Raw genomic sequence first — 26,765 nt, 5'->3', positions numbered from 1 at the left:
AATTTCCCCTCCTTGATCCTTCTCCCCCCACAACACACCCACCCCAGTGGCCGGCCCGATCACTGGCCTCCCTCTCTGTCACTCCCACCGATCGCCCCCCAGAGGCCCTCCTCCCCCCCCCAATCAGGCCCTGCCCCCTGGGCATTGGCATTTTCCCCTTGGGAAGTGCCAGGGGGCCCAGGCTGGCACTGCCAAGGTGGCAATGGCCATGGGGCACCCCCCGGACCTGACCCTCTGGGAGGGGAGGGGGGCCTCGATTGCCCTCCCTTCACTCCAGCGGGATTGGGCCGCCAGCTCTCCACAAGTGGGGAGTTGTGCTAAACTCACTGGAGTGAAATACCAGAAATGGGCATCTAGCCGGAAATCCGGCTGCCGGAGACTTGTGGGCGCCGTGGCGCCCAGCGGAAAGCCCGGGAAACGGCCTCTTCTCAAGTCTCCCAGCCCGCTGCACTACAAATCCGGCGCAGTGGGATGGGGAGAATCACTGCCGTTAGGTTCGCCCTCCCACACCAGGCATCTTTTGTTCTGAAAGTTGCAACTTTGCTGCAATTTCTTACAACTCGAACACATTTTCCTCCCTTTAGTTTGGATGAAAAGTCAAAGAATTCTAAATGTTGGCTGGAATTCTCTGGCCTTCATGCCAGTGGGATTATCTGGTCCCACCGCAGTGAACAGAGATTTGGCCGAGCGTCAAATTCTCCATCCTCTTTTGCAGCAGCGGTGGGAAGCAAATGGCCGGAGAATTCCAGCTGTGAACTCTGTTTCTCTCCTGATGGAGGCACGCAGATCCATTGAGTTTTTCTGCGTCCTCTGTTAGTATTAACTTTGTGTCCTGCTGTTGTTTCATTACAGTTCCTCCCCCCCCGCCCCCTTTAAAAACTCCAAGTCCAGGCTTAGAGTCATAGAGGTTTGCAGCATGGAAACAGGCCCTTCGGCCCAACTTGTCCATGCCGCCCTTTTTTAACCACTAAGCTAGTCCCAATTGCCCACATTTGGCCCGTATCCCTCTATACCCATCTTATCCATGTAACTGTCTACATGCTTTTTAAAAGACAATATTGTACCCATCTCTACTACTATCTCTGGCAGCTCGTTCCAGACACTCACCACCCTCTTGTGTGAAAAGATTGCCCCCTTTGTACCGCTCCCCTCTCACCTTAAACCTATGCCCTCTAGTACTAGACTTCCCCCCCCCCCACCTTTGGGAAAAGATATTGACTATCTAGCTGATCAGTGCCCCTCATTATTTTATAGGCCTCTATAAGATCACCCCTCACCCTTCTACGCTCCAAAGAAAAAAGTCCCAGTCTATCCAGCCTCTCCTTATAACTCAAACCATCAAGTCCTGGTAGCATCCTAGTAAATATTTTCTGCGCTCTTTCTAGTTTAATAATATCCTTTCTATAATAGGGTGACTAGAACTGTACACAGTATTCCAAGTGTGGCCTTACCAATGTCTTGTACAACTTCAACAAGACGATCCAATTCCTGTATTCAATGTTCTCAGCAATGAAACCAAGCATGCCGAATGCCTTCTTCACCACTCTGTCCACCTGTGACTGCACGTCAAGGTAATCCCCCTGAAACTTTAACCTGAGATGGAGATTATTTATTAGTCACAAGTAGGCTTACATTAACTCTGCAATGAAGTTACTGTGAAAATCCCCTAGTCGCCACACTCCGGCGCCTGTTCGGGTACATTGAGGGAGAATTTAACATGCCAATGTACCTAACCAGCACACCTTTTGGACTGTGGGAGGAAACCGGAGCACCCGGAGGAAACCCACGCAGACACGGGGAGAATGTGCAAACTCCACACAGACAGTGACCCAAAGCCGGGAATCGAATCCAGATCCCTGGCGCTGTGAGGCAGCAGTGCTAACCACTGCCGTCCCTCATTGCCACTGGGTGGCTTTGGAAATAAAAGTTAATGTAAATCTGTCAAAAATGAATAAAGATCCACAGCATTGTGTTTTTTTTAAATCGATTTATTACGTACCAACACAGGAAATAGAAAAAAAATGTCCGCAGTCAGAAGTAACAGTTCACTCAAATCTGGTCGTGCTTTACGTCCGTTACAAGTTGAACAGCTCAGTAATAATTTATTGCAACCTCATTCAGCAGGTTCTCAATGCATCCATAGGAGCGCATGGTGTCAATTATACTCCATTTATATAATGTAAAAATTAGAACATTATTAGAGATAACAAAATCAGGCAACGCCAAGCGCTGAACCTGGCAACACATCGGTAACGGGAAAACAAGACATCTCGCAGGAATGTAAACACTGCTATCTGAATTCACATTTACATCGGTCATCATAAAGAGCACCTGCAACTACTGAAAGTCAGCAATAGGTTTGGTGAAATAAGGACATGTATTGCAAACTGCCAGAACCCCATGACTGAATATCCAATGCAGCTTTTAAAACATGTGCGTGCACCTTGGAATATAATTCAAAACCTGAGGCAGGCATCCAACCAACACAAGATATCTTAAGAATGGCTTTAAGATGTAAAAAAAAATACAATTCATTACAAAGAGTGATGTACATTTTAAAGCAATGCATTCTGTTGCATTTTAGTAAAAAAAAAATGAAATATTGGGAATTTAACAAACATAAAAATTAGGGCAAAATAACTAAATTCCGGCTCCATTTCTTCAAGTAACTCCATTTGAGTTTTGTAATTTGGCCGAAAAATCTTAATGTTGTCTTTCAAAACAGCAGCTACTAGTACTGAAATGTTTATTGCTTTCTTTTACACAGGTACATCAATTAAAGTCATATCTTAGGCTGCAGGCAGCTAGCTAAATTAAAGAAAATGTATAGTTAAGAATGCCAAAAGGCTACTTTTCCCCGCCAATTTCTCCAGATTAGAAAAGATTGAAGAAGCAGTGCATGATGCTGGTTTATATTGGGCAAAACGTACAACTTTAATGGGGTCAACACACCTGGTGTTGTAAAAAGCAAGATGTACAAAAGCTGATGTCTTTAACTCATCAACCCTTCTGTCTAATCTACCAACAAGTTTTGAATCATTTGACTTTGGTGAACTTCTCAGGAGAGAAACATGGGGGCACTACTCAGAGACCTCTGATTTCCAAGCTGATACAAGACTCCCAAGCCACAAGCAAACACCTTTTCTTTGGCGAGGGGGGGGGGGGGGGGGCAGGCTTTCCCCCTCAAATTTCCACACTCATTTCCCTGAAGATGCTGGTTCACCGTGATATGGTTTGACCAACACCTGTGGCTCTCTTAGAACCTCAGCCAGGTGGCTGTCCCTCGCTTTCCTGTCTAGCCCATGGGGTACCGAAACCAGCTGTAGTGTCTTACTATCGCTGCTAGTGAACCAAACCTAGGGGCTGCCCGGTTTACACAGGTACCGTACTAGGCAGTGTCTTTACCCCAATAAGCCAGAGAGGAGCTCAAAATTAGGAGTTTTCACTGGAAAAAAGTGGAACTTATTCACTTGAACATCATTTGAGCTGCAAGTTACTTAAACTGTCTTCCATTTGTCAAAGAAAAACATTTCAGTACTAATACTTTAACAAAAATACATACACGAAAAGCAGTAATACAAAGATTTAAAAAAAACTACAAATGACTTATAATGTAAAGATTATCCTTCACAGAAATAAAAATTCAAGTTCTGCAAAAATGAACATTGAAACGCGATCACCACGTAATTCCCCTAAAGAGGAAGACACAAGGTGGAGAAATGACCAAGTATGATAAGCCACATTACCGAATATTTACTGTCTTTGGTCATCCGAAGGTTTTCCACTTGTAGTGTTGAAAATAGTAAGATTTCCTTCTATGGAGCTGATGATGGAACAGAGTCACTATAATTAGAGAAAGGGCAGTTGACTTGTAGGTTCTTAAAATGTGATATAATTTTATAAATTCAGAATGCACCTATCACACTTTAAAAGGATATTTCCTTGCCAGACAAGTTTCCAGGATAAAAGAATGTAACAGTGGCATCACAATCCGTTATTTATTTCTATTGCAATTGTAACTTAATAACAGTGCAGACTTTGTAACAGTGAATGTACCAGTATTGTGCAAAGCTATTAGGGGAGCCAAGAGTTAAACTTCCTCAATCAGACTTGGCGTCTTTTTGAATCCCTTAATAGCTTGGAAACATTCTTGCTTTTTAGCTCTCAAAATAATAAAATTAAATTCTCACAATGAAGGGAAACAAGGGATAGGTTTGTTGGACAGACAAACCGTAACCTTCTGTGGCTGATATGAAGTAATCAATAGACCAGCAATAAAATAGGTATTTGAATACTTGGATCTTTTTTAGATTAGACACTAAGTGGCAGTTGTGAACCTCCCTGTTTATTACTAAGCAAGATGTGGAGATGCCGGCGTTGGACTGGGGTAAACACAGCAAGAAGTTTAACAACACCAGGTTAAAGTCCAACAGGTTTATTTGGTAGCAAAAGCCACAGTGGCTTTTGCTACCAAATAAACCTGTTGGACTTTAACCTGGCGTTGTTAAACTTCTTACTGTATTACTAAGCAAATCAGACCTTCAATTCAAGAACTGCCAAAACAAGACTGAAAGTAGGAAAGTGACCAGATGCACATCCAGGATATGTGGCCACTTCCACAGAAACAAAGACTCAAGGTTCAAGTTGCATTTCAATATCTTGCTACATAAAGTTATACCACATTTTGAGATTAGCTGGTCTCTTTCAGGGTCACAGGCCAGCAGTGCACTGTTCTCTGAAATGAAGGGCGTGTCAAGCACTAGACCACAAAGCCTATGTTGCTGTGTGTGACTCCAAACTCTGCAACCAGTCAAGTGGTAAGACGGTCTTTTGTTACAACCTACTGGCTATAGAGCTTTGGCTAAAAGTGGTTATGGTGGTATGACACTAATAACCTCACCAATTTTACCAAAAGTAGTTAATTGGGAGCCTATTGGAGGATTCAGTTGGTAAAATGCCAATCAAGCGAGTGAGTTAGCAGGGAAATCAGCCCCGGCAGCCATGCTGCCTTTAGCTTCAACACTTCTAGGATTTGGGAGGTTGAAGCGGGGGAGGAAATCAGTTAGCGGGATTCTACTCTCGACATAATGGAGAGTGCGCCTTAGGGAAGGTCAGGGTTGTGACTGGCTGTGATAGACTCCTGCCACTCTGCCCAGATTCAATTATCAAGAGCTTCCACTTTGGTTAAGGATCAGGAGATGGACGAACAGCAACTGGCACCTTCCCCAGGAGGGTGGGAAAGTTATTCACTCTGTCCTTGTCCACTTGGGTGAATCTTCTGCTGGGGTGTAGCTCAGTTCCGCTCAGTAAACCATGCTAGTCAGCTCTTTGCCACCCAGTTTAATCAGCTGCCTCTTGAATTCACTAAAAAAGGATTGAGAGAGGAGGGGAAAAAGGGCCTTGGGAAAATGTAATTATTGGTAAACTCTGTTGGGAATTTGAATGTTTACATGTGATTTTCAGCTGTAGTTTGTGAAGCAAATACTGCCACCCAGACAGCAAGTTAAGTCACTTGTTTCTTTTACATGTTCTAAAAGTTCTAGAAACATCCACACATATACTTCATCATCCTGCCTTGTACAATTACAAATCGAGTAGTTTTACAGCACCATTTTGTTATTCCAGGCACATTGAGAGATCACAAAATAGATCCGTTGATTATCAAATCATTCTAAAGCAAGTCTAATCTCTAAACATGCATTTCAAACAGACAGCAACCTCAGCACAGATCTAGTTCCAAAAAGCAACTATTCTCAGGATGTCAGTGTTGCATTCTGTAAAAGAGTCATTGTCCAAATATCAACACATCGGATCACCTTGGGGAGTGACTCCTTGCGCCAATATTTCTGCATTTATCCTTGCTTGTGGAATAGAACCTTTTCCTTACTTGGGAAAAACTGCACCCGGAATGCGAGCTTCTCATGAAGCCAATAGTTGTTTTGTTGCTGTTGGAGCTTGCAGTACAACATTTCAGTTTCCTTTCCAAAGAGCACCTATCACAGTGGCCAGAAACTTTGGCTTATAGAAGAGCCGTCACCGTAGCTGTCCAATGATCCTCTTTGATGTCCCATTGCTTCTGGTTAGGAATCCTTCAGCATGTTGATTCTGGCGTATATTTTCAAAGCTGGCCCTAATTTAATGTTCATGGCACTCATCAGATGATCTTCTTTGAGCAACAAAAGGGCCTGGCCATCAATCTCCTGTGTCCGGAATTCATCAGCGATCTCCTGGCAACCTGAAGAGAAACCGAGAGAAGAACTTGACAGTCCTGTAATTTACACGTTCTTAGAATTTCAACAAAATGCTCGTTACCCTTCCCGAAGCAAGTGTTAGGATAAAAATTCCATGGGTGCTCGTTTCAGTGCCTTCGGAGCAACCACATCACAAAAGATTGCAGTGAAATAGTTAAGACGTACAGGCGTTGCACCATAACATCTCGGGGGTAGAATCTTTTAACGGGAATTTTAAACAAAGCATCTCAAAAATTCAGGGTTTTCCATTGCAAAATGAGCTGTTCAGCTTTGGAACTCCCTGCTGGTGATGGTCTATCAGGAATAAAACTGGAGAGGGTCTCTCTCGGACATGATGGATCTGTGCTAAGGGACTTCACTTCCCATGCTGTTTCTCTGTAGTGAACCAAGGAGTGAGTCCAGAGAATGCTATTGAATGTACATGGGTGAAAGAGACCAATCAGTCCACGCTGGTGTTTGTGCTCCACACTAACCTCCTCCCACATTACTCCAAATCTCCCCCCCCCCCCCCCCCCCCCCACCGGCAGCACAACCTCCTCTTCCTTTCTCCTTCATGGACTTCTCCATCTTCCCCTTAAATGTATCTTAATGATTCACCACAGCCACTCCCTGTGACAGAGATCCCTACATTCTCACCACTTCCTGAGGAAGGTTAAGTTAGGCCTAAATTTCTGACTGGATTTATTAATGCCCGTCTTAGATTTATGACCTCTAGTTTTGGTCACCCAAACCCACACAAGAGGAACAATTTTCCGTATCAAACCCACTTATAATTTTAAAAAGAGCTTTATCATTCTGCATCTAACCCGACCTGTGAGCTGTAGAGTGAAAGAAATTAAATGAAAGGATAGAATGAATTGATACTTATGAAATGATCTAAAATGCAAATGAGCAGGTACAAAAATTAATCATAGAATCCCTACAGTGGAGTAGAGGCCATGCAGCCCATTGCATCTGCATTGACTCTCTGACAGAGTACCTTCCCAGGCCCTCACCCTATCCCTAAAACCCGTACATCTTTGGACACTAAGGGGCAATTTAGCATGGCCAATCCACCTAACCTGCACATGTTTCGGACTGTGGGATGAAACCGGATCACCCGGAGGAAACCCATGCAGACACAGGAGAGAATGTGCAAACTCGACACAAACAGCTACCTGATTTGATAGGCAGAAGGATCTGGGTGTACAGGTACACAGGTCACCGAAAGTGGCAATGCAGGTGGAGAAGGTAGTCAAGAAGGCATACGGCATGCTTGCCTTCATCAGCCGAGGCACTGAGTTAAAAAATTGGCATGTCATGTTGCAGCTTTATAGAACCTTAGTAAGGCCGCACTTGGAATATAGTGTTCAATTCTGGTCGCCACACTACCAGAAGGATGTGGAGGCTTTGGAGAGGGTACAGAAAAGATTTACCAGGATGTTGCCTGGTATGGAGGGCATCAGCTATGAGGAGAGGTTGGAGAAACTTGGTTTGTTCTCACTGGAACGACAGAGGTTGAGGGCGACCTGAAAGAAGTCTACAAGATTATGAGAGGCATGGACAGGATGGATAGTCAGACGCTTTTTCCCAGGGTGGAAGAGTCAATTACTGGGGGGCACAGGTTTAAGGTGCGAGGGGCGAGGTTTAAAGGAGATGTACGAGGCAAATGTTTTACACAGAGGGTGGTGGGCGCCTGGAACTCGTTGCCGGGGGAGGTAGTGGAAGCGGATACGGTAGTGACTTTTAAGGGGCGTCTGGACAAATACATGAATAGGATGGGAATAGAGGGATATGGTCCCCGGAAGGGTTTAGTCGGGCAGCATGGTCGGTGCAGGCTTGGAGGGCTGAAGGGCCGTTCCTGTGCTGTAATTTTCTTTGTTCTTTGAGGCCGGAATTGAACCCGGGTCCTTGGTGCTGTGAGGCAGCAGTGCTAACCACTGTGCTGCCGATGTTTAAGACAACTAATAGATTCAGTTAGGTGAGGCAAAGGACAATTACATCCTCTGGTGGGAGAGTTCCACACAACCTTCAAATGAAAGCTCGGCTGTTCAGGGCTGATCTGAGGAAACAGTTCCTCAGACAAAGACTAGTAGAAACTTGGAACTCTCTTCCCCCTGCACCAAAAAAGACTGCTGAAGGTACACTAACTGAGAATGTCAAAACTCAGACTGATCAATTGTTAGTAAAGGCAGGTAACTGGATTTAAGATGGAGATGAGCCGTGATCTAATTGAATAGTGGAACAGAATTAAGTAGTGGAATGGCTTCCTCCTGTTCCTATATCTCCACATTCTAGAATATGCTACACATCAGAACAACAAAGAACAATACAGCACAGGAACAGGCCCATCGGCTCTCCAAGCCTGCCCCGATCATGTGTTCCTAACTAGACCATCCGTTTGTATCCCTCTATTCCCAGTCTGTTCAAAAGCTGTGTAATGGCAGAATTAGAGACACTGCAACTGGTCTCATGGCTAAGAGCAGAGGAAATCTCATTTCCCAGTGACATTGCACAGCGCTAGTCCCAAATCATTGAACTATCCAAGAGGGACACACATTCTCTGTCTTATCTTCCACATCTTCAGCTGCATTGATAGAGTGTGTGGAGACCACATTCACTCTGGCAGCGTGGGTCATAGGAGCAGATTAATCTCATCTCAATGATCTGGAGACCCCAACAGAAAGGAAAAGTAGAGAGACCAGAATTCACAAAAGAACGATAAAGAATACACAATAGCTACTAATTAAAAGTTTTCAAGACCAGGTAACTAGTTTTGAATTGTTCCGAGGCAACTTCTTAAATTTACCCCATCAGGTAAAGTTTAAACAGTCTTGGTGAAATGAAAAGCCTTTACCTGGCAGTGAACGAATGAATTCACACACGTCCTCCACATTCCATTTGGTGGGATCACTTGGCAGGAAGTGATGGCCAATTCCCATTGGGTCTTGCACCCTCATATCGTGAATATCCAGCTCTCGTTCACTCTGGCGTCTCCGTGATGTGGACGAACTGGCAGAGATAGGCGACAGTGGCTCTTCATAGCTGGAATTATCTGACCCTCTGCTCGAGTCCTCATGACTTAACCCCACGTTAGCCGGCGGCTGCCGGGAGACAAGATAAACATTACACGAGCGTCAAAGGAAAAGCCCATTGTTCAAAAATATCAGTTATTGGGTCAAAATCCTGGAACGTCCTCCCTAACAGCACTGTGGGTGTTCCTACACCACAGGGACTGCAGCGGTTCAAGAAGGCAGCTCACCTCCACCTTCTCAAGGGGCAATTAGGGATGGGCAATAAATGCTGGCCCAGCCGGTGACACTCCACAAATTAATAAAAATGATCAGTTCTTTCAAAGGTAAATTTGGCAGCTTCTAAATGCCCTTCCTGTGAAAGCACAGTCTGTCAATAAAGATTCTTCACACTTTACAGATGATAAGGAGCAGCCAATACCAGAAATCAGAAACTACACAATTCTTTCATTAAGCGGACTTTTATTCATTCATGGGACATGGGCGTCACTGGCTGGCCAGCATTTCATAGAAACCCTCGCGTGCAGGAGGAGGCCATTCAGCCCATTGAGTCTGCACCGACAACAATCCCACCCTATCCCCGTAACCCCATATATTTACCCCATTAATCCCTTTAACCTATGCATCCCATGACAATAAGGGCCAATTTAGCCTGGCCAATCAACCTAACCCCGCACATCTTTGGACTGTGGGAGGAAACTGGACCACCCGGAGGAAACCCACGCAGACGCGGGGAGAATGTGCAGACTCCGCACAGACAGTGACCCAAGCTGAGAATCGAACCCAGGTCCCTGGAGCTGAGAGACAGCAGTGCAAACCACTGTGCCACCCTGTTGCCCCCATCCCTATTTATTGCCCATCTACAGTTGCCCGAGGGCAGTTGAGAGTCAACCACATTGCTGTGGCTCTGAAGTCATATGTAGGCCAGACCAGGTAAGGATGGCAGATTTCCTTCCCTGAAGGGCATCCCTAGTGAACCAGATGGGTTTTTCCGACAATCGGCAATGGTTTTGTGGTCATCAGCAGATTCTTAATTCCAGATTTGTTTTTAGTGAATTAAAATTCCACCACCTGCCGTGGCGGGATTCGAACCCGGGTCCCCAGAACGTTAGCTGAGTTTCTGGATTAATAATCTAGCGATAATACCACTAGGCCATTGGTTCCCCCCCTTGCTGCTCTTCAATATATAAAATAGTCCAGCAAGATTGAGAATTGTTCGTACCGTTTCCCCAGAAGTAGCGTACATTCTACAATTAATTTCTGTTCAATAATGATGCGGAGAAGCACCTTGGGACATGTTCCTACATCAAAAAGGTGCTGTAGAAATGCAAATTTTTGTTGTAGGATGGCACATTCTGTAAATACAATATAGCTGCATAATGTTAGCAGAACGTGGCAGTGTGGAGCTGAGTACTGGAGAGGGCTGAGATTGGGATAAAGGGGAAAGATTCAGCAAGAACATGGCCCCGGGGGGGAAGATTCATTTATTGGTACTTGTGCCTATTACTCTGTTCCTATAATGATATTCCTGGCATTTGCTTTTCTTATTCTCCACCACTTGTATTCTTTATCAGTTTAAACAAAGTTATTCTCGCTGACTCGCTGTCCTTGGGCAAGAAATGTCTCTCAGCTGCGTGTATTGTGTCCATCTCTTGGGCTTTCTTCATTCACGTTCTATTCAGAATGAACAGCCCAGCTGGGACACTCAGTGTCTGAATACAATCGGTCGCCCTGGAGGTGGCTGTTCAAACACCAACTGGCTGCAGCTTTGCTTTCATTTTCTCTGTTGATAACTAATTGAAATTTTTGCTCTAACGATCTTAACCCTGTCCTGACCAAACCAGAGTCCACAATCTGAGGCTGCTGTCTCTCAATTCAATTTCTGCACCGGGCAATCAAGCAGCTTGAGCTTCCAAACCTCAGGGTCAATCATCGGTGATACTTTATGCAAAAATCTAAATTCACAGTGAAAAATAAGCAATTTGGGAGAAAAATTCCCACAAAATACAGACGTTCATCAGCCTTATATAGATTGCAGTATCTTTTCAGATGCAAACTTTGCTGATAATCTTTATAGAGATTAGTGGGCCAGTAAACCCTGCTTGTTCATGTCCCAATGGCATCTTTCGTCTTTTGATGCCCTTTCCCCAACTCCTCAATTTAAATTTTTCGTTGTTGTAATTAAAATCTCCCCAGGGACTCTCCCTCCCCATTTGTATCTCCTCCTCCTGTCCTTTGATTCCCGCCCCCTTCTCATCCTCTCCCTCTCTGTTCCTGCGTCGGTGGCTGCGCCTTCAGCCTCTTCACTCTACTCTCCTCACTTAAAACCCAAGCTACGGCCGAGCGGCGATCGCCTCTGCTCATTTCCACTTCCTTCACTCAGTGTTCAATTGTTTTTCTTTATATCTCCATTAGGGTACGGATCGGAAACCCCAAGGTATATCATGAAGGCAGACTAGACCCCACCAAGTTTCTATTTTTGTCATTAGTGTGGGGATAGGATGTTTCACTCCAGGCGCAGTTCTACTTTTTAAAAAAATTCACACATGGGACATGGGTGTCGCTGGCTGGTCAGCATTTATTGCCCATCCCTAATTGCCCGCGTCAACCACATTGCTGTGGCTCTGGAGTCACATGTAGGCCAGACCAGGTAAGGATGGCAGATTTCCTTCCCTAAAGGACATTAGTGAACCAGACGGGTTTTTCCGACAATCGACAATGGTTTCATGGTCATCAGCAGATTCTTAATTCCAGATACTTTTTTTATGCAATTCAAATTCTACCATCTGCCGTGGTGGGATTCGAACCCGGGTCCCCAAAATATTAGTTGCGTTTCTGGATTAATAATCTCGCAATAATACCATTAGGCCATCGCTTCTACTGATAAACTGGAAAGCTTTTATCAAAACAAATTGTATTTAACAAATGAATTAGCTTAACTTTTAACAACTGAACAATACTTAAACCTGACAAGATACAATTCTTAATTGCTAACCTATCACAATTAGTTCCAATCAATCAATATTTCTCTTACAGACTTAAGGGTCCTCTTTAAAACTAGTTAGCAAAACACAGACATACTTGCTGTGACTTAGGTTACCAGGCTTAGAGCTTTCAGAGATCTTTTGAAGAGAGAGCTACAGAGTTACATTGCTTTTTTTTTTAAGCAGCCCAGACAGCAACTCTTTAAAATGAAAATGAAACTGTTTCTTTCCTGAAAGCTCGGCTCCTCCCATTAATCACATGAGTTTGTCTCTGTCAATCAACCAAGTCTAAAATCTCAGAACTTAATGGACCTTTTGTTTATTTAACTCTACAAAGTAACACATTCCTTAGACAAAACCAATTACTAGCCTGCATTTTTAGCATTTGTTGCACATTTACCAGACAAATTGCTCTTGTAACAGAACACTGCCTCTTAAAGCAGACCCATCTTAACCATGAAATATATCAAAATAGCACAGTATCATATAAGGAGAGAGTGATACAGTGGTAAAGTCACTGGACTGGTAACAAGGCCCAGGCTAATAATGTTCCGGAGGCACAGGTTCAAATCCCACCACGGCAGTGGGTGGAATTTAAATTCAATTAATAAATCTGGAATTGGAAGCTAATCTCTGCAATGGTGACCATAAAACTATTGGCATTTTGTTGATTGCTTATTTTATTTATTGTTGTCACAAGTAGGCTTACATTAACACTGCAATGAAGTTACTGTGAAAATCCCCTAGTTGCCACACTCCGGCACTTGTTCAGATAACTGAGGGAGAATTTAGCATGGCCAACAGTTATCCGCACCTAACCAACATGTCTTTCAGACTGTGGGAGGAAACCAGGGCACCTGGAGGAAACCCATGCAGACACGGGGAGAACGTGCAGACTCCACACAGACAATCACCCAAGCCAGGAATCGAACCCCGGTCCCTGGCACTAAGAGGCAGCAGTGCTAACCACTGTGCCACCAGCATGGCTGGAGATCATTTCAGTGAGACACAGTGATTGTGTGTCCTTACCTTCAGCTGTTTCTTGTGTTGCTCTTTATTGGCGTTGTGCAAACTGTTTTTCCTTGGTCCTCGCCGGCCTAACTTGCCTCCTTCTTTCTTCTGTAGATATTTACTCTTGTCTGGTTTAAAGAGACCCACTCTTTTACTGCAGCCAACGTTGTACCTTTAAATAAACAGAGCACATTGAAACAGCTGGATTTACAGAACCTATCTCCTTACTGGATAACAGTTACTTGTTTGATTTGACACATCATAATTACAAAAATCCAGTTTGCTAAATTCCATGTTAATCACTTTGCTGTAGCGTTCAGCTGTAGAAGCATTCTTGTCCTTTAGTGTAAAGAAAGTAGGGAAAAGTATTTCAAAAGTATAGCCAAACTTTCTTCCAGGAGGCCATGATGTGGAGATGCTGGCGTTGGACTGGGGTGGGCACAGTAAGAAGTCTCACAATATCAGGTTAAATTGGAATCACGAGCTTTTGGAGCGCTGCTCCTTCATCGGGTGAGTGAAAGTTCGTGTTTCTTTCAGGAGGACACTTTAAACAAATGTAATTTCTTTCTACTGTCTTTTTATGAAGGTGACTTAAATTAAGATATAGTTTCCATGGTGCCGGCTGTCACTCGTATTCTGGGATGGGGGGGCGCGGGCAGAATGTGTGGGTGAGAGCGATCTTGGTCAAACTCTTTAGATGCTACAGTGGTGATAATGAAGGTGTCCTTCAGCTGAAATGAGTGTGTTGCCCATGAGGCCATGTCTGGAAACGTGTTAATAATAACCACCCCAAGGATTGTCGAAGAGCAGATAGGTGATTAAATTGTTTGTCAGCTCTCATCAGAGGCTTCTCGCCATTTTGGTGGATAACACTTCACCCAACAACCTCCTCTAACAGCGACCGGCTGAACCGGAGTACATCTATCATTGCTGAGAAAGTCGAATGCTACTCAAAGGTACAATCACCTTCTACTGTTCACTGCTGCAGCTTTGGAAAGGACTTTTTACACATTTGAGAGACTTCCTGGGAAAATTTGCTAATAAGTCACATTATCGACATTTATTCTGGAAATTTTGAGGACTTCATCTAAAGACAGTGGAATTTTCATCTAAAGACAGGTGGAATTTTCCAGCCGCGCTTGCCCCAAAACCGGAAAATCCCACCCGAGGTCAACGGACCTTTGCATGGTTTCTCTCCCCCCCCCCCCCCCCCCCGCTCACTACAATTCCCATGGTGGGCGGGACGGGAGAATTCCCCCCCCCCTCAAGTGAGTATTGTACTACAAGATGCTTATTGGACACCTTATAGGAGTCACCAGGGGAACGCGAGTACTTTGTCAAGGGGATCTTGCTCGGGGTCTCCCTTGGTCTGGAGGAGGAAATGAGGCGAGAGAGAGCAGCACTCGCTGCTTCCGCAGAACAGGCTGGTATTCGGCCGCTCTGTGGGTACAGGAATCCCTCCTCCCCGACACATTCTCCACCGGGATCTCAGGCACCTCCTCTGAGAATCTGTACATGTTCTCACTCAATCCTGGAGCTTTCACCGTGTGATGGTCAGTGCACTCCACTCAGAGGAAGTGGGCGCAAGGAACCAACATCAGGTCACGTTCTGGTGATCAGCAATTAAACCAAACCAGTGTCCCAAATCCAGACTTTCAACAGTGGGATTGGGGGGGGGGGGGGGGGGGAAACGGGGAGAGGTTTCCTCATTAGCTCCACACTTATTTAATGCTCATTTTCACACTTTCACCAAAAGAATAACCCCTCTGTGTCTCTGCCAATTGGAAATTTTTCAGTTATGAATTGCTGACTAAGGGAGGCATCACACCCAAACAAGGATTCTGTGACCCGTCCCACCCAACGTCCTAAACAAGGATCTGTTATCCAGCCCACACCAACGTCCCAAACAAGGATTCTGTGACCAACCCCACAACAACGTCCCAAACAAGGATTCTGTGACCAACCCCACACCAACATGCAGATCTTCCAGTGGGTGTCACTGGTCAGGAAACAGCAGTGGGTACCCAAGCTGACTTTTTCTGTTTTGGCCTCGAGTACCGATGCCTACTTCATGCCACTAAGACAGTCTGGTACGAGAACAGTGATACGGGTAGAAATCTGGGACCAAACTAGGCAGTTTGAGAGGTCGAATGACTTCTTGACCCTGATCGGGGCATTGACAAGTGAACCTTGGGGGTGGAATTCCAGGAAAGGTTAGTGAGAAGTCATCGAGTCTCGAGCTTCTGATCACGTTTGCTATGGTTGCTGTTGGTGAAACACAATCACCAATTCAGAACTATTTCATGGTTTTGCTGACCATTTACCTCTTTGCACAAGCCATGGAACAAAACCTTTTCGATCCTTTAAACTTATGAGCATAATCAAGTCTTCCACAAAATTCACACTTCAGTTTGAGAGCATCTTCTTCCTTTTCCTTAGACTCTGAAAAAAAATTAAAGAATGGATATTGAGGAAATGGGTAAAAATGTTACAGCTAAATGATCCAGTGCAGGGAGATACACATGTATCCCACATCCTGTTCCCAAATTTCAATCCAATAGGATTCTTAAAATGGAAAGCTTCAATATATTCAGGAATGTGATTGATTAAAGCTGGCCCTTACTGTTTAATCTGTACTAAGCTGAATCTACAAACTTTAGCACGAGACATTAGACAAAGAAATTATGCTGGTGGTCAGAAATAGTCAACATGTGTGTTTTAGAGAACAAAGAACAGTACAGCACAGGAAAAGGCCCTTCGGCCCTCCAAACCTGCACCAACCATGGTGCCTGCCTAAACTAAAACCGTATACACTTAGAGTCTGTATCCTTCCATTCCCTTGTTGCCCCTCAAAGGACGTTATCATACCTGCTCCCACCACCTCCCCGGGCAGCGCGTTCCAGACATTCACCACCCTGTGTAAAAAAATCCTGCCTCGCACATCTCCTCTAAGCTTTTCCCCACGCACCTTAAACCTATGTCCCCGAGTACTTAACTTTTCTACCCTAGGAAAGAGCATCTGACTATCCACTCTGTCCATGCCACTCATAATCTTGTAGATCTCTATCAGGTCACCCCTCAACCTCCATCGTTCCAGTGAGAACAAATCGAGTTTATCCAACCTCTCCTCAAAGCTAATACCCTCCAGACCAGGCAACATCCTGGTAAACCTCTCCTGTTCCCTCTTTAAAGCATTTTGTGGATCTCATGAGGCTGACTTATAGGGCAACTAGGGATGGGCAATAAATGCCGGCCATGTCCCACGAATGAATAAAAAACATTTTTAAAATCTGGTTTCACTAATGGTGATCAGAACAAGATGTTTGAAAATATAAAAAAGTGCTCAATAGCCCACGCATTTCCCATGGCTAAACCATCTAACATCTGCCGGGCAAGGTGGTGGAGGCGGACACACTGGGAACGTTTAAGACTTATCTAGACAGCCATATGAACAGAGTGGGAATGGAGGGATACAAAAGAATGGTCTAGTTTGGACCAGGGAGCGGTGCGGGCTTGGAGGGCCGAAGGGCCTGTTCCTGTGCTGTACTGTTCTTTGTTCTTTAACCTACACATCTTGGGACACTAAGGGGCAATGTAACATGGACAATGCACCTAACCTGCACATCTTTGGACTCTGGGAGGAAACTGGAGCACCCGAAGGAAACCCATGCAGACACGGGGAGAATGTGCAAACTCCACACAGGCAGTGACCCCGAGGCTGGAATTGAACCCGGCTCCCTGGAGCTGTGAGGCAGCAGTGCTAACCATTGTGCCACCGTGCCATCCTCTGGTCTGAGTGAACCTGCCTTACATCCAACTTTTTCAACCTCTTACTCCATCTCCCAAAAACTCAAAACAGAGAGGGGGAATCAATCCAATCCTCATGTGAAGGATTTAAATTCCAACAATAACGTCGTGTGCTCACTTTCTGACACATCAACATGCACTGGGTGAGCAGTGCACATTCCCAGTGCGAAATATGCTGCAGTGAAGTTAGCCATGTTTGCAGATCGGGAATCAGGGCATTAATGAGGCTCTGACAAGCGGAGAGGGGAACGGGTAAAAGGGATTCCTTAGCTCTTTCACATCTCGTGTGTACCAGTTCTCATGTCCTGAAAATCTACCCATCAGAAAGTCGAGAGTAGCAACGATAAAATTTTTGAAAATAGGCAAGAATGTTCACGGTGGAGTGAGAAGCTGTAATAACAACCCAAGAAAGATGAAGGCAAATTACTGCAGATGCTGGAATCTGAAACCAAAAGAGAAAATGCTGGAAAATCTCAGCAGGTCTGGCAGCATCCGTACGGAGAGAAAAGAGCTGACGTTTCGAGTCCAGACGACCCTTTGTCAAAGCTGAAGGATAGTGAAAGATAGTGCGGCAGTGCAAGCGACTGCTAGATAAGGTTGTGACTGTAAAGTGACGAGAATTTTTACGTAGCCTATCCAGATGTTAGTGAACCACTAAATAAGGGCCGCATCCAAATATTAAGACAGTATAGAAATGAAATGGGAATGATAAATAATACAAGTGCAAGAAACCTGTGCCTAAAGTAAAGCTCAAAATGAGGTCAGTTCCTATGTCTAGTTCACTGCAAAGTCCTGTCGCATGAGGCAACATAAAAGGTAATGCGGGTGCAAGACGAACCTTGCTGACTGAGGTCGTCCATCTCAGAGTCAGTGTTGTTCAGCTGGGGCAGTTTGTCCGCTGGCTGCACTGACGCCTGTTGCTGCTGCTGCTTTTGTTTAGCCAGATTTTCAATTAGCAAAGACGACCGGCCAACCTATAAAACAGGAAAACAAGAACAATTCGATGCATCTTCCGTGGGCTAGTTCCCCCTGCGCCAAACATCACACTCCATTCTAAAAGGACCCACGAGGAGTTTTCCCTAGATCTCTGCTAGTGGCCATCAAACCAAGCACCCGGGGGCTTGGGCACGGGGCAGTCGGGTATGGTTTCCCCTCATACTGCTGCTGGGCATACAACTGGGATTAGAGACCCAACACATGACAAATCACTGCTGCAAACCCCAACCAACCAGTACACCTGAAGCCATTTCTTAAATGGTGAACAAGGTTATAATTAATGGAAGCAAAGCTTAACAGTTTCACTATGGCTGCTGTGAACTCAATCTAAACAAAACTGATACTTGGGAAACCTTGGTTATCCATGCAGCACAAACCGAATGAACAAATTGAGTTTGTAAATCTTCCCCTGTAACTGGGGACCACGAATTAATGATCTGATCAGGAGAGAATATTTCATCGCTCCTGTCCCCTTGCCAAGTTTAAACCTTTCCCCATTCTCTGAAGATACTGACGCAGGTTCAGCCACAATGAGTCACAGCAGTTATCAGTTGCTTTTCTAAGGGACCATTCTTCCTGTGAACTCAGTCATTAGTAAATGTTGGCAGGTTTTTTTTTAATTCTAGCATGCATCACAGCTGAGTGTGCACCCACACCCACAGTATTTTTTTTCTATTTTAAGCCCTGGGGTGTTGGAGGCGAGCAGAGGAACCTAGCAAAGATCACAGACTCATGGACTGAGTCTGTCAGCATCCTACTCTGCTCCGGTTGGTCCCCTGTCTAAATGGGACTTCTAACAGTCATTCTAAATAGCATGCTAAAGTGTAGAGTCTCTGAGGGGGACATTTTCTCAATTGTAATTCAACTCTCATTCTTGCTGTTAACATTCGTACACCAGCAGATGTGGGTTTGCCTTAGAGGCAGAAGATTGTTGGGTAAAATGTCTGTGCAGTTTGAGGGAGTGCTACACTGTTGGAAGTGTCGTGTTTTAGATAAAGTGTTAACTGAGCCCTCTCTGACCCTTCAGGTACCAAGAACATGTACAGCATAGGAACAGGCCCTTCGGTCCACCAAGCCTGCACTGACACAACGCCTTTCGAAACTGATGACCTTTTGTCCCTACGCGGTGCGTATCCCTCTATTCCCTATCTATTCATGTATCAACAGATAGTTGAAGAAGATCCCACAGCGCTGTTCATAGAGTAGGGGAAGGTGGGGGAAGAGGAGGTAATTGATCTGTGGTTTCCAGTAGATATGAGAAACAAGAAATTAGTTTATTTATGAAAAGGAAAATGTAGCTCAATATTTTCCTTTGTGCATTAGTTTAAAACCGATCTGTAAGTGCATTATTGGTAGATCAACTTGCACCTAGAACAAAAAACAAAGAACAGTACAGCACAGGAACAGGCCCTTCGGCCCACCAAGTCTGTGCCGGCACAGATGCCTTTCTGATCTAATATTTTCTTGCCTCTACGTGGTCCATATCCCTCTATTCCCTGCCTATTCATGTATCTATCCAGATACCTCTCGAATGTTCTTATTGAATCTGCTTCCACCACTTCCTCTGGCAGCGCGTTCCAGGCATTCACCACCCTGTGAGAGAAAAACTTGCCCCTAACTAACACAGAAAATAGTTAGGTTTGGTACCCGGCTACTTTTAAATACTGTGATGATACTGTGCCTTTAAAGAAATGTATTTGGGTCACGTTTCTTGTGCAGGATCTGTTGTCGCAGTTTGTTTTATTATCAGTGCCATTTTGTCTGCATCTGGCAGGCCTGTTGTTACTGCAGCAGCATAACTGATCTTAATTGCCACAATGTTTGCTTTAATCTGGATTAATGCAGTGTTGTTATTTTTTGTTTTTTCCCCTGGGTTTTTTTTTTAAAAGAGTGGAACTTGATTAGGTTTTGACAGCAAAAGTCAAGTGACTGGGTGGGGCTAGGCTCACAGAGAGAAAACAAGCTTCATTGTTTTTTGGGATTTGTAAAGTGCAGAAAAAGCTCCATGTATCTTTGCTGTCTGGAGACTGGGATCTGCCAGAAACTAAGCTTCTTTCTCTGAAATTCTGCTGTTTGAGGCTTTATCCTTCTCTGGAAACTGCTGCATGGGAGTCAGAAGGCAGGAGTCTTTCTGTGTCTGCCCCAAAGGAGTAAAAGGCTGGAAACCTAGCACCCATGTGAGTATATCTGCTTTTGTGCTGACTAATTCTGAAGAAGGATGAACGTCTATGGGGCTATTGCTTAAATTGGAACTATAGAGTTGGCTAGCTGTCTGTGTGGCGTTTGCACATTCTCCCCGTGTCTGCGTTGGGTTCCTCCCAGTCCAAAGATGTGTGGTTAGGTGGATTGGCCATGCTAAATTGCCCCTTAGTGTCAGGAGATTAGCAGGTAAATACATGGGGATAGGGCCTGGGTGGGATTGTGGCTGGTGCAGACTCAATGGACCAAATGTCCTCCTTCTGCACTGTAGGGATTCTGTGATTCTATGACTCTAGCTGTCAAGAATTATACTTTTGTCATGTTTAAATCTTTTAATTGGTAAATTAAGCTAATTCCTTTTGTTATATTCTGTGTTCTTAAATAAAATTTGTTTTAATAAAAGCTTCCTCATGGGTCAAGAGAATCACTCCTGGAGTGAAACACCTTATGTTCACCCTAATGCCAAAATCAAAAACGTTTGGGTGCAGGCTAACTTCATAATATGCCCTTGGAGTTTCTGGTCTGGTCCCTAACAATACGCACAATTGTCATGCCCAGTAAAGGCAGGTCCCAGTCATAACTTTAAACTTGGGCTGTACTTAGTATAGAATTTTCTAGAACTGTCTTTTATTTGAAAGAGGACATGAACAATACTGTTAAAATGGCTGCCACAGGTCAGGTGACTTGTGCAACTCATGTACAGACAAACGATTAACACCTGTCTGAAAAAGCTTCTGGAAAGTTCTGGAATGTGAATGGGTTTCTCAGGTGCAAAGGAACCAGCTCAATGAGAGAGAGATAAATGGCTGCCAGACGTGGTCACAGCTGTGAGGATGGAATGTCAAATAAGGTTTTCCACTGAGCTAATGATAGCTGGTGTGTTGCTGGGTTATCAATCACTTCCTCACTGTGTATCAATCACACTGACTCCAACCCATTCTGTGGATAATAGAAAACATTGAAACTTGCTATCATGTGACTGAAACTGGCTGCAGATTTTTAAAAATCAATTCTTCCAACAATCAGAGAGAAACTGATCAGTCTACAAAGAACACCCACCACAGAATAGCAGCTGCAGAACCAGGCAATAACACCTTGACTTTTTTAACATGGAGACTGCTACATCTTAAGAATCTCCCAGCCAGATTCCTATTCCAAGTTCACCTGTAAAGAAACTTGACCTCCTGGTAAGAACAACTACAAGTGACTAAACTCATGACCTTCTAAACACCTATCTCTTCAAGGGCATCCTATAAAAATCCCCGATATATGATCCCAGCTATTGAAACTATCTAAACCACCCTTTCAGAGTGGAAATGCCACCTTCAACATGCCTGTGATGACTGCTTTTCCTACAATTAGCCACACGAACTATTGTGAGTTGTAAACAAACAAATAGTTCAAAGTGTACTATCCTCTTCAACTGTATCCTTTGTGTGTGTGTGTGTATATATGTGTGTGTGTATATATGTGTGTGTGTATATATGTGTGTGTGTATATATGTGTGTGTGTGTATATGTGTGTGTGTATATATGTGTGTGTGTATATATGTGTGTGTGTATATATGTGTGTGTGTATATATGTGTGTGTGTATATATGTGTGTGTGTATATATGTGTGTGTGTATGTGTGTGAGCGTGTGCATATATGTGTGCGTTGTGTGTGTGAGCACGTGTGGTGGCGTTTAGAACTTTGGATGAATTTGCGAATAAATAATCCTTTCTTTAATCCCACAAAAGCTTGCTGCTGATTGTTTAAAAATTGACTACCACACAGTCAGGGAGAAACAGACACACCTTCCTTTCCATAAATACATCGATAGCAGATAGGAAGGGGAAGAGTTTCAGTTCTCTCCTGTCCTTGTCTGTAACAGAATTAACAAAACAACAGGAGGATTCCAATCCAAACTCCACCTTATCGTATGAAGAGTTGCAAGCTCATTCGATTCGGAGGAATAAGAAAGAATTTTGCATTAGGCTGCCCTTACAGAGCAGGAAACCCCTTTGCCCTGTGGGTAACTCCAGTCCCACAGCAACATGGTTGAGTCTTAACTGCCCTCTGAAGTGACTTAGCAAGACACACCATTCTATGAAGTCGATAGTCAGGGATGGACAAGAATTGCTGGCCCCATCAGCATGGCCCACTTCCAGGAGAATGAGGAAAACACGATGATGCAAAGGCAGACAATTTACAAATTGAAATTTCAAACGGAAATCAAGTTAAAGGCTGGGCTTAGCCGGACGCCGAGGCTGGGCTTAGCCGGACGCCGAGGCTGGGCTTAGCCGGACGCCGAGGCTGGGCTTAGCCGGACGCCGAGGCTGGGCTTAGCCGGACGCCGAGGCTGGGCTTAGCCGGACGCCGAGGCCGGGCTTAGCCGGACGCCGAGGCCGGGCTTAGCCGGACGCCGAGGCCGGGCTTAGCCGGACGCCGAGGCTGGGCTTAGCCGGACGCCGAGGCCGGGCTTAGCCACTGGAGAATGTTACTGAGTCTCAGTATTAAACAAAAACAACAACTCTTCCGTTGCTACAGACACCACGAGGGACCAATTAGTTGATACACCTCATCGTGGTCGCTGGGAAAAGTGTAGTTGGACTTAAGTGGACAGGTTCACCAAAAATCAATGTTTTCAAACATCAGAAATGGCAAATGGATGTTAGGAAGGTGGATTAGATTGAATGGAAATTCAAACGGGACAGCTATGGGAACAAATATAAATTCAACGCCACTGATCTCTGGCCAGTCATTTTATAGACGCTCTCCATTTAATTTCCCCTTGATTTCCTGAAATATGATTGGTCGCTGGAAAGTAGTTCCACAACAACAAGTCTCATGGCAAACTGACCCGTGTCGGGTGCAGTCACAAATGAATAGCGGAGAGGAGGAGGGGTCAATTTTTCGGATCATGCGCGCATTCAGCTGCAGGAATGAGAGCATATGAACAGGAGGTGGCCATTCAGCCCCTCGAGCTGGTTCTGCCATTCAATAAGATCGTGGCTGCTCTGCTTTTCAACTCCCATTATCCACTTGGTTCCATAAGAAATAGGAGCAGAATTGGGCCATTCGGCCCATCGAGTCTGCTCCGCCATTCAATCATGGCTGATAGGTTTCTCAACCCCGTTCTCCCATCTTTATAAGACCACAAGATATATGCCCCTTAGTGACCCTCATCGCTCAAAAATCCCAGCTTTGAAATTTTCAACTAACCCCAATCCTCCGAGGTTTTTTCTGAGGAGAGAGTTCCAGATTTTAAATTTTGGGACATCATTTATTATCACTTTTTGCTTTCTAAATTGTGTTTGCTTTCCCTCAATGACAACGATTGAAGCAAATTATCACATCATCATTGGCTGCTTCCTTACTGTATATCTGGCTGTTCAGAAATTGAAATTCAGATATTTCAATATTTAATGAAGAATTAGCTTATAACAATTAAAAATAACATTAAACAAGTCTTCAGTAGCTGATACGTTTCACACTCTGTTAAAGGAACAATCTTCACAGTTTAAAAATAATTGAACTTCCTCTGCCTTGTCACTTACTCATCGATTCGCCCCTCATCTGTCACTCAGCTTTGTTTTTTCTGTTTATTTATTTTGAGTCTCATTTTTGCAGTTTTTTCCCACCCAGATCCCGTGTAAAATCTTTGGCCTCGTCTATCCTGGGAGCCGTGGATATTCACACATCAAATATATTCAGGAATGAGATTTACTGATCTTTAGACTGTAAAGGAATATGGAGGAGCTGAACGCTGGACAAGTAGATAAATCGCCAAGGCAGAGTAGGTTATGGATCGACTGGTAAATGGGATTTGTGTGGATTGGTATTTGATGGTTAGCATAGACATGGTGGGCTGAAGGGCCTGTTTCTGTGAGGTATGGGTCTATGACTATGATTCCTGTTCCTATTACTCACGTCCCTTAATCAAATCTTCCCTTCTTGGCTGAAGCACAGATTTTCTGTATTGGGTTCCATAGGTGCCACCCTTCCCCTGGTAACTTGCCCCCAAGTGGGTCATTGTTCATGTACGTGCTTGCACTGGGTGGTGTGAACTTTAGGGAGCATCACAGCCACTCTCTCATCCTGTCCACACAGGCACAATCCCCAGGAAAGGATTAATAATGAACAGAAACAACAGGGATTTTTCTTCCCAACCCAACCACTGTCCTGAGAACAAAGTGTCCAGTTGTATAAGCTACACTGGGATCAAATTGAGTACAAAGGTGGCCATTCTGCCCATTCAGCCTGTGCCAACTCTTTAAACGAGATAACAAACAGGTCCCACCCCTCTGTATTTCTCCACAGCCTGCAAAATGTTTCCTGCAAGTGTTTATGAAGCCGTGCTCAAAGTCTAAAACCGAAGTGGAAGGATTTGAACTCATGTTCTTTAGATTTCTAGTCCACCAACATAACCACCACCCTACCCTACCCTCTTTTCTGACATCAATGGGGACCACAGGGACAGGCGAGGCCTTTCAGCCCATTGAGCCTGCTCTATCCTTATATTTAATGAAGAATTAGCTTCATAACAACAGAATAATAATGCGCCCTAACCAGCACGTCTTTTGGACTGTGGGAGGAAACCGGAGCAACCGGAGGAAACCCACGCAGACATGGGGACAACACGCAGACTCCACACAGACAGTGACCCTGTCAGAATGTAACCAATGATAACATGCTGTGAGGGTCAGCTGACCAGGTAGACAATGTAACCAATGACAAAATGATGTGATCAGCTGACTAGCTGATACAGTACAAATAAGCAGCAGATGGGAATTGTAGGGAGCTTGTATGGCCCAGGGTGTGGCCTCAAGTGTTGGAGTAATGAAGTTTCTTTATTAAACTTTTTTCTTTGATTTACTTTCTGAAGCAAGTCCTTTTTATTGCTTGCAACTGGAGAATTCCTTCTGCTGGGTGAAGAGACCCAAGCTGGGAATCAAGCCTGGGTCCCTGACGCTGTGAGGTAGCAGTGCTAACCACCGTGCCATCCACACTCTGTTAAAGAAATATCTTCACAGTTTAAAAAGAATTGAACCTTCCTCTGCCCAGATTAGAGAATGGGCGATCTGCGTCACAACATTCCCCAGCATTAGTCCCACAATCCTCAAATCTCATTACCCTGCGAATTCCGATCAAACTCTGAAAGTACTTACGACATGGTTCTCCCTTATTTTGAGATTTCACACCAAGGCTGGAATTTTACCAGCCCACCCGCCACGGGAATCGGAACGGGCGAGGGGCGGACAATGGAAAGGTGCGTTGACTTCAGGTGGGATTTTATGGTTTTGGGATGAGCCAGGCCAAAAAATCCCACCCCAAGTGTGTTTATAAAAATCATATTTACGAGTTTCCCTCCATCTGTCAAAGGCTAATCCTTCCCTCTTTCTGTGCCACTATCTCCTGCAGATCACATGGTTTCGGGGGAGGGGGGGGGGGTAGAAAAGCCTCCATTTCAGGTTGCACAAGGCATCGCAATTGTGTGAGAAATGCTAGACAGACTGGGATACCCTTCCAGTCCCTATATTTGTGTACATTAGTGTTAGCTTATCAACATGCACCCCTCAGTCCCAGTAAAGGAGCTGTTCCCACCACTGCAACCCAGTGGGGAAATATCCTAGAATTTGAAAAGGTTAAAGGGCGATTTAATCAAGGTTTACAAGACATTCAGGGGAGCAGATAGGGCCGATAGAGAGAAACAAGTTCTGCTGGCCGGGGAGTCCAGATATAATCTAGAAATCAGACTTAAATTTAAAGTTTATTTATTAGTGTCACAAGTAGGTTTACATTAACGCTGCAATGAAGTTACTGTGAAAATCCCCTAATTGCCACAATCCAGCGCCTGTTCAGGTACACAGAGGGAGAATTTATCATGGCCAATCAACCCAAGCTGCACATCTTTGGACTGTGGGAGGAAACCGGAGCACCCGGAGGAAACCCACGCAGACATGGGGAGAACGTGCAGACTCCACACAGTGACCCAAGCTGGGAATCGAACCCGGGTCCTTGGAGCTGTGAGGCAGCAGTGCCAACCACTGTGCCACCATGGCTCCCTAGGGCCAGTGCGTCCTTTGAGGAGTGGAGTTGGGAAATATGTTCTACATGCAGAAAAGGCGGTCGAAGTGTGGAACTCTCACCCACAAGTGGCAACTGATCCCAGATCCATTGTAAATTGGAGATCAGAGGTCTGGTAGATTTGTGAGAAGCAGCGATATTAAGGAATACGTGGCAGATTGGGTTTATGGAGTTGGGTGACAAATCAGCCAGGGGAGCTCACGTCGGAACTGTGTTCAAGGGGGCGAACTGGCCTCTTCCTGTTCCTATGTTTGGATGCTGTAATCTCCCGTAAGCTCTGAACAATGAAACAACGCAACAGGCAATGTCATTACTTACACCCAAGGCAGGTCTGCAAGCAAAACTGGCTTAAACATGCAAGTTAATCTTAGTGCAGGTTACACAGTGACACACACAGGTGGGTGGGGGAGCAGCAGAGCAAAAAAAGCCAAGGACAGG

General features: G+C 44.7%; 1 protein-coding gene and 1 long non-coding RNA gene across 2 annotated transcripts in view; one reads left to right on the top strand and one right to left on the bottom strand.

The window, feature by feature from the left end:
* LOC144509813 (uncharacterized) overlaps positions 1 to 26,765 on the top strand; it is a 74,196-nt gene that overhangs the window by 10,453 nt on the left and 36,978 nt on the right. Inside the window, exon 2 of the long non-coding RNA XR_013500527.1 lies at positions 19,088 to 19,186. This is a non-coding gene — a long non-coding RNA (uncharacterized LOC144509813). The remainder of the gene's footprint in view (positions 1 to 19,087; positions 19,187 to 26,765) is intronic.
* The window catches only part of LOC144509805 (polyhomeotic-like protein 2), a 167,179-nt gene continuing 142,400 nt past the window's right edge, over positions 1,987 to 26,765 (bottom strand). Inside the window, exons 10-14 of the mRNA XM_078238624.1 lie at positions 17,903 to 18,038; positions 15,582 to 15,699; positions 13,276 to 13,429; positions 9,088 to 9,334; positions 1,987 to 6,235 (exon numbers count right to left, since the gene is read on the bottom strand). Of these exons, the coding sequence (XP_078094750.1) occupies positions 6,081 to 6,235; positions 9,088 to 9,334; positions 13,276 to 13,429; positions 15,582 to 15,699; positions 17,903 to 18,038 (810 nt within the window). The 3' untranslated portion in view covers positions 1,987 to 6,080. The remainder of the gene's footprint in view (positions 6,236 to 9,087; positions 9,335 to 13,275; positions 13,430 to 15,581; positions 15,700 to 17,902; positions 18,039 to 26,765) is intronic.

The sequence above is a fragment of the Mustelus asterias genome, chromosome 22 (assembly GCF_964213995.1).
Source record: "Mustelus asterias chromosome 22, sMusAst1.hap1.1, whole genome shotgun sequence".
Taxonomy (NCBI): Eukaryota; Metazoa; Chordata; class Chondrichthyes; order Carcharhiniformes; family Triakidae; genus Mustelus; species Mustelus asterias.
The sequence above is the reverse complement of the archived record's forward strand: the minus strand, read 5'-3'. Positions and strand labels throughout refer to the sequence as shown.